At 39.2% G+C, this 13,318-nt stretch overlaps 1 protein-coding gene across 1 annotated transcript; it reads left to right on the top strand.

Annotated features, from left to right (window-relative positions):
* The first annotated feature begins 4,247 nt into the window (after positions 1–4,247).
* Positions 4,248–13,103, top strand: LOC143133283 (uncharacterized). Its single transcript, XM_076293068.1, has 12 exons — positions 4,248–4,459; positions 4,667–4,775; positions 9,074–9,207; positions 9,634–9,850; positions 9,943–10,018; positions 10,302–10,597; positions 10,775–10,809; positions 11,367–11,563; positions 11,749–11,845; positions 12,062–12,224; positions 12,483–12,580; positions 12,956–13,103. Exons 1-12 carry the CDS (start codon positions 4,248–4,250, stop codon positions 13,101–13,103), a joined length of 1,782 nt encoding a protein of 593 aa, XP_076149183.1.
* Positions 13,104–13,318: the final 215 nt, after the last annotated feature.

Genomic DNA, 13,318 nt, shown 5'->3' with positions numbered 1-13,318 from the left:
GTAACTCCTACATAATAAAAGTCTCTTCAAAATATGAGTATATTGTTTTTATTCAGAATCAGAATGAATTGTAATGACAATTTGTAACATGTTTCGACTTCAATATTTGCATTTAAAATCATTTTAAGATGTCCTGGTCTGTTGGCTAAAACAGACTTGTATGCCAATAATGAACACTGTGGTAACACTTTCTATGAAGGTCACTGTTATAATGAGTTATGCATACATTCATAACACCTTATAATGTGATCACAAGTAATTATAATAATAAATATAACCGCAAGCGGTGATTAACGGGGTCCGACCAAAATGAACATGAGGTAGCATAGCTTTTTAGTTTACATATGTTTTGATTGTTTGGGCCCAATTGTTCAAAAGAAACATGAAATAAATATCGGGTTTCGGTTATCGGATTTCGGCTATCGGATTGGATCAAATCTTGAAAATGGGTTGTTCAAAGGGAAAAAGGATCCTGAAATTGGATTAGATCACATAATTAGGGCCCGAGCACCGAACGGCGCAAGGCCCTATTGTTTTTGTAAGGATTATTATTATTTATTATTAAGTGTGCTTTTAAGTGTGCTTGCAAAGCAGCACACTTATTGTTCTTCTTAAGTTTTCTTATTATTAGGGGTCCGAGCAGCGTAGCTGCAGGAACCCTATTGTTTCTGTACCGTTCATTTTTTGGCCAAAATTCTGTAAAAGTCATACTGCAGCCTAAACCGTAACTCCAAAACTCTTGAAATTTTCAGGTATGGTTACCAGTACCCCCCTCTACCCATAACCCAAAATTTGGGATACTGCACCCAAAGGTGGCGCTATTGAAAAAAAAAGTTAATTATGCTCATTTCTCCTTACCAGATTCACCTAGACTCAAAATTCTTTCAGAATATTAATCTCTAAACTCAGATGCATCTTTTTGGCCCTGGTCTTATGGTCTACAAATGTTTACTTTTTCCACAATTTCATGGAAAAGCCAAACATTATAAAAAGTTTCACACTCTTCAAAAATAATCGAATCTTCACCAAAATTCTCAAAGACAATGTTTAGACCAAGCCTCACAAAAGTTATCGCTCAGAATTTTGATATTTTGTTCCATTTCAGAGATATAGGCCAATAAAGTTAGACCACTTAGGCCTTTTTTCCTAGATCACCTATATTCCTATAAACCGTAAGTCCTAGAAACTTGACATTTTCAAGTATTGTTACCAGTACCCCCCACTACCCATAACCCAAATTTGGGGTACTGCACCCAAAGGTGGCGCTCTTGTCAAAAACGCTTATTTCTCCTTACCAGATTCACCTAGACTCAAAATTCTTTCATCATATTAATCTCTACATTCAGATGCATCTTTTTCACCCTGGTCTTATGCTCTAAAAATGTTTACTTTTGCCACAATTTCAGAGAAAAGCCAAACATCATAAAAAGTTTCACAGGCTTCAAAAATGATCAAATCTTCACCAAAATTCTCACAGACAATGTTTAGACAAAGCCTCACAAAAGTTATCAAAAGAATTTGGATACGTTGTTCCATTTCAGAGATATAGGCCAATAAAGTTCGACCACTCAGCCCATTTCTCCTATATCACCTATATTCCTATATGAGTAATTTTTTTTTCTTGGATAACAACCATACAACCATCATTAGGTGGATACCATTAACAGTGCACATTTTCAGATATGTACTCTTTTTTATAAAGCCCTTAATTCTATTGTCAAATGTATGCTAGGAATTTTCTTGATGTTGTGTGTTTGCCAACACACATTTTCACCATTTGAATGTGACTGCTCAATGTGTATGATTGTCAGTGGCTGAGTGGGATAATGCCTACTGCTGGTGTTTGTTAGGTTGATAGTTTGAATCCTGCTAGAGCTTTAGGCTCAAGATGTATGGAATCAATTTTGTGTCAAAAAAATTAAAGAATACTTATAAAATAGCAAGCAAAAAAATACAAATCAAAATACCAAATAGAAAAAATCAAACAAAAAAATTAAACTCAATTAAAAAATACAAGATTGCAATGAAATTATTTGGGTAACCGTGTAAAATATTTGTCTTTGCCTCTTTCTCAATTTTTTTTTATGCTGTTTTCTTTGATTACGATTCCAGCTTTCTCGTTTGCGCTCCCTGTTTTTTTGATTGCGGTTTTGACACAAACGTGACTGGGGGTTGGGATTTCCTTGGGTGCATTCCCATTGGCTTATTTATGTTTGACGGACAGCTAAGCAAGCGAATGCCGTACTCTGCTTCTGATTGGTTGTAACAACGTCATCACCGGTGCGACACAGTTTTGAACAAGCGTATGAAGCGGATCTTCCTCTTTCGCGGTTATCAATGTTCACGCGAGCTCGCGTGAATATTCGTTCCAAGGCAAACACAGAAGTTAAAAGTGAAGATGATGTCGGTAAGTATGTAAAACAATAATGACTATTTTCTACAATAATGAATGTTTTGTTTTTACAAGCTTAATGAACTCTAGATCTGGGGCAGACTACTTGTGGTTGTGCTACTGTTTAACATTATTTACGAATTGTTCGACCGCTTATAGCTGCTAGCCTTCTTGCTAACGTTACTGTTTTAACGTTGGAAGAAACATCAGGTTGGTGCCCGCTGCATTTAGCCGACGCTTTACTCGAAAAACTACTTTCAATCATCATCTATGAATTATTTCAGGACCAGGCCCCCAAGAGCTACTTCATATAAGCTGTCTGAATGAACGCATCTTAAAAGCGAACTGTGAAACAAGAAAGTGTAGCAGCTAACGTTAGCCTATTCATGGGTTTCTGTCACGTGACTTTTTTTGTCCTGCCGCCATCTTAAGGACTCTAGCGCCTTCAACTGGTTCGAGCACGTCTATGGGTTTAATTGGGAAATGGCTAGCCAAACTCATCTCACAGCAGAGGAAAAGCAGCGTTACGTGACTAAAACTACTATATTAGGATTGGATCCATATGTACTGCCAAATGGCATACTAACCCCGCATTTGTCCGCGGAACATTTGCCAAATATTTGTTTTGGCGACATTTTCATTTATCTAGTACACAACCCGTCACCATACAGCAGGGAGTCTCTGAAGGCATTCAAAAGCACTGAGGCATACATGTATTTTCGATCAGGATGGGTACACGACCCGCGGATTTATCATCTGAACATTAAGAAAATGTTCATAATCATAGGAAAGGTAAGATATGTGTTTACTTACTATGCTATTATTACTGTGCTATTAAGTTGCCTAGTGCTTTAAACTGACCTAGCCAGCCAGGCTAAGTCAAAGCTAGAAGCTAGGCTAATAATTAACATTTGCCAATGGTATCACGTTTTAACTGGTGGAAACTGTCGCCAAAATGCAACCTAGGGTGTTTTTGTGATATACCCGAGTGAAACCTCCCTTTAAAAGCATAATTTCGACGGAAGCGTCACTTTTAACATAGACTGCATTTTCGATTGCGGGTCAAATGGCTTTTTGTATGGGAGCGTGCAGAGGCACTATCATGGTCGCATCAAAATCGCTAGTTTTAAAATACTAAGAAGGCTCGACACAACATGACACTTTGTTTGTAGTATTATCAGTGTCCCTACACATGAACGCGAGCATTGAGAACATTGTTCGTATAAATAGTTAGCTTAAAGACGTTTTTGGTAGCACAGGACCTACCTCACGTTGCCTTCCGGGTTGTCATCATAGGTAAGGTCCAGTGTTCTGCGTTGTTTAAGTAAACTCCTTGTACACAAATAATGTTCCCAATCCTCGATTACATGTGTAGAGACCCTGGTAATACTACAAGCAAAGTTTCATGTTGTGTCGAGCCTTCTAGTAAAATTATGCTTTTAAAGGAAGGTTTGACTCGTATGTCACAAAAACAGCCTAGGCTGCATTTTGGCGACAGTTTCGCTATGTTTTTTGTAAACATAGTAATGTAGAAAATAGCTAGCAGTCTTAAATAATGTTATTTGTTGAATCATGGGTTATTATGTAATCTGTCTATATCTCTAAATTTGTCATTTGCAATTTGTGTTTCAAACTTAAGGTCAAGCATTCTCAAAACCTTTCTGTGACCCCAACACATCCCTGGATCACAGTTCAAGAGGACGGTACAGTAGTCATGGCTCATTGCACCTGTAAGGCAGGCCTAGGAGAGGTCTGCTCTCATGCAGCAGCTCTCCTCTACGCTGTGTTGGCTGCTGCTGAAAAAAAAAATGGGCAGGCTTGCACCGAGAAGCCCTGTGCTTGGGCTGACACAAGTATGAAGGGGGTCCCATATGAAGAGATTCGTAACATCAGTTTCTCTCATAAACAAGAGCCCCCCCGTCATGTGAAAGAATCTAGTTTTCCTGATATCAGACCATCAGATGAAGAGTGCCAGGCATTCTTTGAGGCGCTTCATATCAGTGAAATGCAGGAGTCCAAACCAAAGAAGAGTGCCATCCTCTCTATCATTGAAGGCCACTCACACAGGTAAGATGGGTTACATGCCTGTTCAAAATGCTATTCTGTCTCACTTTTGTGCCTTGTATACATAACACTACAACTCCTCTTAGTTATGACAACGGGAAACGATGATTAATAGTTTTTTGTACAGGTATATGAGCTTAGCTTCTGTACACTATAATATAATATAGATATAATCTAAACTGTCTGTCTCTCTCTCTCTCTCATGCACAGGTACATTCCGAAGATGATGCAGCTGGACTTGCCAACACCTCTTTCCGCGCTCTACTCAAACACCCGGCTGGAGATGGACTTTCCCTTGCTGCTGGATGAGAGTGCCAAGGTCTTTCATGATCGATCTACTTGTAACGAAGCAACAGGTTAACAGCAAAAACACCTCCTTTCTCCTTTCAGTTTGCATAGGCCTACCTAAATTCAGTTCAGGTGAAATAAATTATAAGCCTTTGCATTTTAAAAACAAGTGCTATGGATGATTTTCACTAACATTTTTTCCCAGTGTTTGATAGTTGAGGAGGAGACCAGGGAGCAAAGTAAATCTAGAGTTTGGTTTGATCAGAGGGCAGGAAGAGTGACAGCGTCAGTTTTCAGTGAGGCAGCCAGAGCAGACACACCTGCATCCTTGATCAAAAGAATTTGCTATCCTCATGCATCTCGTTTCTCCACTGAGGCAACAAGGTACCTTGAGGATGTCAAGCTAGACGACCATACATAAGACCAATTGGTGCAGTTTTCTTGCGCCTAAGCTTGTATTAAATAGTATTTTCAAGTTTGCAAAGCCTTTGTTTAGAAGCCAGTGTATATATATATATGCCTGTTGTATATATATATAATATGTTAGTTATTCAGAATACAACACATTCTGGTAAATATATGTGATAGACATGTTCATATTTTAATACACATTTTACTTTACAATCTTTATCAGATGGGGTCAAGAGAATGAGGACAGAGCACGGGAAAGCTTTGTGGCTACGATGAAAGACCACCATGAACACTTCCAGGTGAGGGCGTCAGGGTTTATCATCAACCCAGAACTCCCTTGGATTGGAGCCTCCCCTGATGGTATGATTGCCTGCACTTGCCATGGAGACAGCGTTTTAGAAATAAAATGCCCCTTCAAATCCAGGAACTGCTCCCTCATGGAAAGCTGCAGGGATTCTTCATTTTGCCTTCGCTTAGGAGAAGATGGGGTCATGGCACTGAGACAAAACCACAAGTATATGTATCAAGTGCAGGCCCAAATGCACATTGCAGAGGTGGGTTACTGTTACTTCATGGTTTGGACGCCACAGGAAATTTTCATTCAGCAAATTCCATATGATCCTGTCTTCTTCCATGATGCTTACGTCAAAGTTGAGAATTTCATCAAGGTTGGCGTGCTTCCTGAGCTACTGGGGAAATGGTATACAGCACCACGCTTTACTCCCAGAGACACTGCAGTCACAAATCAGCCACCTGAAGTGGGATGCTACTGCGGTCAACCTGCAGCCACAGATGACATCATTTGCACATCTGGAAACTGTAGGCGAAAACACTTTCACAAGAACTGCCTTAAGTTGACTAGGGTACCTAAGACATGGAAATGTGTGGAGTGCAGAAAACAAGTTTAGCACTATTTTTCAAGTAAATGTATAATTGACATGCATTGAACATGCATAATAATAATAACAATAATAATAAACACATCACAGTGTAATGTAATTAAATGAATAAGATTTTTTATTTCCAAAATCATTGGTTGATCTCTCCCTTTTGTGATGTTTTTTTTTTAAGTAGACTAAGACAAACACAACAATTAACTCATGGTAACAACCTTGTATTAAAAACACAGATGACAATGTATTTGTACATTAAAACAGTAGGGAACACAATGTTACTGTTAATATTTCTATTGTGAGGGAACAACAGATGGACAAATGTTGCATAGAGCACAGCACACTCTGACCATCTTGTCAAGAGGCGTAGGCTCTCCTGGAGTTGCAGTCTGGCAAAGAGAAATGGGTATTGTGCTTTGTAAAATGGTGTACTTGTTTCTAACAAGACCAATCACCCGTTCAACGTGGATTCGAACAGCTGATAATCCCCTTGAATATTCAAGTTCATTTGGATGCAGCTGTTGTTTCCCTTTAGTGAAGGCAGGTATTTTGAGTTGAGCACTGTACAATCCCACTGAATCTGCTACTGTGAACCCTCGATCTGCTAGGACCAAATCACCAGGTAATAGATTTTCCAGGTATTTGCTATTCTCTGTAATATGCCTGTCACTTCCTCGTCCTCCCCAACCATAAGACACAAACGATATGACTCCCTGTGGAGTTATTGATATCAAGAACTTGGCAGTATTGTGATGCTTATATTGGGAATATGTTTGTGCACGGGCTCTCAGGTTTTTAGGTCGCTCAATGAAAATTTCAAAGCAGTCTATTATGGATGTACAATTTTTGTAATTACTATTTTGGAAACACATGGGTAAACTAATTAGACTCTGTTCCTTACTGGGCCACCGTATGAATCTAGACAATCTCTCATGCAAGACATTTAATGTACTGTTAAAAATTCGGCTCGCACTAGGCTTTGACACATGGAATACATATACCAAGAAGTGCAGTGGTAAATTCAGTCTCATTCTCATTAATGTCATTAAAAGGCTTTGAAAGGGAGACATTCCAGAGAGTCCAACCTTGAGAAATTCTGACACAAAAGTGAAGACGACCATCAATTTGGCATAAGATGGAAGGCCAGTTAAATCCTGCACCATGTCATCATTGTCTTTGAAGCTTTCCTGACTGAAGGATAGCTTGCTCACCATTTCCCTAAGATGATACACCTCTAACCTCAGTGCATTACAGTCTTCTGTCAGTCTTCTCACCGTTGTTTGGGAGGCTTCATTAGAGCATGCTTCACCGCTCTCTGCATACACAGTGTCTTCTTGACAGTAACTGTGATCAGCATGATCTCTACCCTCCTGAGCCGAGGTATCTCCATCGTCATCAACCGGACTGCTGTTCTCGCGGGGTGCCACCACGCCAAGATCCTTAGTCAGACTTCTCTTTCTTTTGACAGCTTGAGTTTGCTCAAATTTGCTGTAGCTGTTTATTTTTCTTTGCCTTTCCCCAGGTTTGAGATAAGTAAACAAACTGGGCACATAGTCTGGGTGTAAAGGATTCTCACTCTTCTGACCTACAGTGGTAGAATAAGATATAATGACACATTAATGAACAGTGTTTGACACACAGACTTTAGCTCTACCAGAAATAAGTAAAGTTAATCTACTAAAATTAACTAAAGCAGTATAGATTAGTGGTGATGAAATAACTATAACTTCTTACTTTTAGGTAGCTAACATGCTAGCGCTAGTAGCATGCTAGCACAAGCTAGCAGGCGTTGAAATTAACTTTTCAAAATATGAACATTTGCCAGCCACTTGGTAAAATCCCCAAGCCAATCAATAGTAAACCAATGGTAATATTTTACTGTGTATTTGAAATACACCAGCCCCTGTAATATTTTACCAGCATTTAGCAGTGCTAATTTCCACCCCTGCTAGATAGGTTGCCTAGAGCTAACGTCAGTTCAAGTCAACTTACCTGTAATAAAATGCTCATTGCACAGCCTGGAGTGTTCTGTAGGCGTCCATTGATCCCTTTTAATTGCAGCTATCCATTTCTGTCTCCTCTCTGTGTTCTTGGGAATGTTATAAAATGTGTGTCCATCTTTATTTGACTTGCTGTTATTGCAGCCCACAGCACAGCAAATAGATGGCATGTTTACTTAGTACATAGTGTAGGCTATCTAGTGCTTCCGGTCGTTCCGGTCTCAGGATGGTCCTAAAGATGGCGCTGCAATTCATGTGTGACGACATATGGAACGCATGAATATAGTGGCGGGAAACCTGTGGTATCAGAACACAGTAACGTTAACGTTAGCTGCTAGACCGGAGTTTTAGCCGACCACAAGTGTTGAATGGTTTTTCGACTATTTGCTCCGTTAACGCAATAATAACATAAAATAAGAAAGCGTTGGTGGAATGTGAGGCTATTAAACTTAAGTCAGCGAGTTGCTTTTCGAATCCCACCATTATTTTATGCCCTGCAGATAATCTTCAAGACCATTTTTGGACTGTAAACTCAATTTTTTCACACTAACTCGCGTCACAGACCTACGCCACACACCACTTGGAGGTGCAAACAATCGGATATTTGGTTATTTAACCATCAGTTAACTTCAAAACAGGCATTTTACTTTGGATAGTCAATAGCAATACATAATAAGAGTGATTTAATGTCAAAAAATCTAGACAATATTTTACACCTCCGAGATGTTTAGTGTTCTAAAGACGTCAAATAGCTCGTTACCGTTACAGCCAAGGAGCAAGAAGTGAACACGCATGTATGGCTATAGAAACTGTGCCTTCATGTTACAACTAAACACGAGAAAAAAACTTTAATAGCCCTTGAGCCAGCTCCTTACTATGTGATCTCAATGGCTATGCAGCGTTTGTTTGCACCTCCTGGTTACCTCCCAAAAACGCCCTTAATATCCGTATATTTGTGTGAAAGAATTAGGGGGTTGCACGGACGTCAAGTTCTTGTCTGCATGGCTAATTTCGCTCTCCAACAGGGTTCTGCCCCTGCCACAGCAGCTGTGGAGAATATATTGAACATTATTAGAAACAGCACACAGACAGACGTCAGGACAGGGAGTCAGAATCAGACGTCAGGCCAGGGGACCAGCATGGAGTCTGAAATGAGAAGGTGTGACACTTGAAAGCTGGTTTGGCTTAACCTGTTGATATGACGTCCACGTAGTAGTCCACGAGGCAGAGGAGATATTTCGGGACATGTCTCATGAACATGAAGATATATCAGACAGTCCTTCACACCATTGTGCATCACATCTTTCTAAAAGCAATGTTTTAATATAGTGCTCAAGACATTTCTGACATTTCCACACACACACACACACACACACACATATATATATATATATATATATATATATATATGCACCATTGCCTGTTAGCCGAACTCCCAACCCATTCAATTCTGTTTGGCCAAATTTATTCTATTCATCCTTCACTACAGTTGAGTCATTCACCCACTCTCCACCCCAAACTGTAGTGCTTTGAAAACTATATTGACTTATTCTTACATTGCACTGACATCTCTTCTCTGTTGCAGGTCTTTTCCAGGATACTACAGACGGAGGCCTAGCCGAAGTGCCGTGGCTTTTAAGTCGCCAAAATTGTTTAAAATCTGGAAGCCATTTAACTTTTCGATTTTTCTGTTGCATAACAACCGCACTACAACCCCTTCAGCTGCGGAAGACCTGCAGCATATGCAGGCAGGTCTCGGAAAGAGGACATTGAGCATGGATCTTGACATGACTCATTTGGAGGTAAAATTCATATTTCTTCACCTGACAGTCCTTGTCTGTCACACAGACAGAAGAACCAGAAAAGTACTTAAACATTTTATTGCATTTTTTAGGTCTCCAGTTTGTTTGAAGGAGCCTTCCCAAAATTGAAAAGTATAACAGGAGGATGGTTGTTATACAAAGCTTCTGGTATGAAAAAAATCATATCAAATTGCAGAACCGACAGCCGAAGGTTTTACTTCGGCTGTGATTAATTTGTGTTTTAGTGATAAATTCAGATAAAACTGTCATGAGTATGTAAATCTTGAACTTGTAATTGTAAATGTAAATTTGGGTAAATATGAACTAGAATTGGTTAGGATGTCACATCAGCACATGTTGGACATCAGAGCAAGGTGCAATCTCATGACCCTTTAAATCTAAATTTAAAATTACAGTGAATTATTTACAATCACATTTGCATTTTAAACAGGTGGGAACGGAAGGAGGAATCTTTCTGTAGTACCTCCTGAAACAGAGGGGTATACAGGGAGTGCCATAAAATCTGCATCTGGGGTAGGGAAAACCATGCTGTATATTGCACCACTGCAGGACAAGCTAGATCTGGCACCTCTCTCCAGTGATGCAGAGGAGTTCGCTCTAATGCCAAAGGCTGAGTGCAAAAACTGCAAGACCATCATGCCATTACAGCTTCTTGCATTGCATGTCACTAAATGCAGTGATAGCTCAGACACTGATTTGGAATGTATCTCAGAAGCTGAACCAGAGGTATGGTGTAGTTATTACAAGATGGGGATCCTTTTAAATAATACTGTAATTTCTGGCATATATGCCGCACCCGAATATAAGCAGCACCCACTCAACTTATAGGCCGGAAATTACGGTAGTAAAAACTATTTGCATAGCACAGTTCATACAAATATGCAGCTCAATTTGCTTTAACAGTTTGATGAGAAAAACAAGTTTGGTAAAGGTTTAAGGTATGCTAGGTCAAAGGTTAGAAAATCAAGGAATGACAGTCAGAAAATGACACAATCATTTCCTTTTAAAAATGAGTTTCTTAATATGTAACTTCAAAAACGTTTTTGAATTATTATACTATATACACTAATAACTTGGAAATACTTGTTCCTGTACTCAGTATTTTTTATTTTTATTTTTTTAGCCAGCACAAGGGCATTGTCCTCTATGCGACCAAAAATACCCAGTTATGGAATTAGAAATCCATGCAAGCTCCTGTGGTCTGCAAAGTTCCGTGCAAGTTCCTGTCGACTGGGAATGGGAAACTAATTTGGAAAGGTATTTTTTTTAATATAATGATCAAAGAAATTGTGTCTTCAACGTTTTTTGTTCTTAACAGTGTTTTCTTGTTTAAACCCTTCAGTCCACAGGGAGCTTTTGAAATTCAAAGTACACCTGCAAGCAAAAACCTATCAAGGTGTGCAGACCTCCTTTAGCCTTTGTGAAGAGTAACTATCCTGTCTTATCCAAGATGACCTGTTAAAGCTGATGTACTTCTCTTTTTCTGTTTTATTAGTGAAACTGACATAGTAGAGTGGCTTGCAGGGAAAGTGGACGAAGCCAAGGAGTTCAAGATTTGTGTCACTAGAGAAAATCTTGTTCTGCTCCAATGGCAGAGGCAGAAGAAGGCGTCACCTGTCAATAGACTCAATGTCACTTTCATTGGAGAAGCCGGAGTAGACACGGGAGCTTTGAGGAAAGAGTTCCTGACCGGTAAAGTGATGAGCGAATGTCCAATGTCAAGTCAAATTAATTTGTAATCCAGTTTTTCCCTGCAGAATGTGTCGGTCAAGGTGGTAGGTGTTTGTTGTTAAGGTGGTTGCATTGACTATGAAGTGCTAGGGGAAACCCTGTAATCACGGTGCACTCAGTTTTCACAGATTTTTGTTTTTGCTTAGAAATGGTGCATGGCATTGAGGTGAAAATGTTTGAAGGCAGCAGCAAAGGAAAGAGCCCTATTTACTCAGTCTCTGACCTAGAAAATGGTTTCTACAGGTATGCATTCTTAAAGTAGACATAACTTCTTGTATGTTGGGGTGGCAGGAGGGTGTGGAAAACCAGTGTGGGATCGCAGTAGAGTGGTATTACTGTATGTGTATGGGCCCCAGAAAAAGATGTCACTTGTGTCAGGTTGATAGATGGTGGAGAGGAGTGCTTATGAGAAGTGAGGAATTCGAATTGTTGTTTTTTTTCCTCCATAATGTGATGCAGAACTGCAGGAGAGGTCTTTGCCGTGAGTCTTGCACAGGGTGGCCCTCCACCCTGCTTCTTACGACGCTGGTGCTTTGATTTCGTTGCTTCAGGAGACTTTGATGGTGTCAATGTAACCAAAGCCGATGTGGATGATCTCGAGTACACTTCACTTATAGAAAGGGTGAGTATTTGGGTGAGAATATTCAAAAAACAATAATTGTTATTTCTATCTTTACGACTTATTAAAGACACTTGATTCAATCGCTGCTCTCAAGAGTGGTAATCTTTAAGTTGTTGAATATTTGTCAGTGAAGAAATCACAAAAAGTTCATTTGACACTGGTAATAACTATTTTTGTAATTTTAGTTGCATTTACCTAATTAACAAGTCCTTGAAATGGTTCATTATGAACACAAACAATGCGTTGCACTATTTTTAGGTGGAGGCAGCAGCTGATTTCACAGATTTAACAGATGACATCATCAACTGTGGATACACAGGACCACTGGAGGTGGACAAAAAAGATGCTATAATAAGGTATAAAAATAGAAATTGGTCACTAGAGTTTCTGCCACTCTTTTTCTAATTCATGGGTATTCTAGTGCCCTCAACATACATGTTCACACACATTTGTGTCTGTAATGTGATAAAAAGGTTGAGACCGCACTCAGGGGCTGAAATTCATACACAAACTGTATTCAAAAAATACTGTAAAAAAAAACAAAAAAAAAAAAACTGTATTCACAAACTGCATTAAAAAAAAACTGTTCACAAACTGCATTTAAAAAAGTAACAACATTATAGGCACTGACAATCATATATGTCTGTAATGTGAGAAATTGTTATCATCTCAGTCCTTTGCAATTTCTACAGTATACAATTTACAATAATCACTATTCTTCTACTTAACAGAGCAATTGTTCTTCATGCCACATTGCGGCTGACCCCAATGCTACAACAGATAAGAAATGGCCTCAAGACCTATGACTTGCTCACAGTCATTGAAAGGCAGAAACTGGTCTGTGCACCACTTTTCGTCCCCGTCCAACAAAAAACTTGAGAAATGTCAAATACAGTATGCAGTGTTTTTCCCAATAAAGATGGAAAGACTTCTAGTAGTTTTGTGTTGTTTATTGTACCACAAGCTGAATGTCCAATAGACATAAAAAAACAAAACCTATCATGTAAAAGATGAAATTTGTGAATTGGCAGCATACATTTTTGAAATAAATTACTAAAACTACACAATGAACCTATAACACAAATTCTGACACA

This window comes from Alosa pseudoharengus, unplaced genomic scaffold (genome assembly GCF_046254945.1).
Source record: "Alosa pseudoharengus isolate Yale_2024_CS ecotype anadromous, Long Island Sound unplaced genomic scaffold, YU_APseudo_1.1 YU_APseudo_1.1_scf_19, whole genome shotgun sequence".
Lineage (NCBI taxonomy): Eukaryota > Metazoa > Chordata > Actinopteri > Clupeiformes > Clupeidae > Alosa > Alosa pseudoharengus.
This window is presented reverse-complemented; position numbering and strand designations above follow the sequence as displayed.

Bases quoted from the DNA above. Each gene is read 5' to 3' on its own strand.
- LOC143133283 (XM_076293068.1), top strand. From the start codon at position 4,248: ATGAAGGGGGTCCCATATGAAGAGATTCGTAACATCAGTTTCTCTCAT. The intron at 9,208-9,633 runs GTGTGACACTTG...TCTCTGTTGCAG, and splicing joins ATGGAGTCTGAAATGAGAAG to GTCTTTTCCAGGATACTACA. The intron at 11,846-12,061 runs GTATGCATTCTT...AATGTGATGCAG, and splicing joins CTAGAAAATGGTTTCTACAG to AACTGCAGGAGAGGTCTTTG.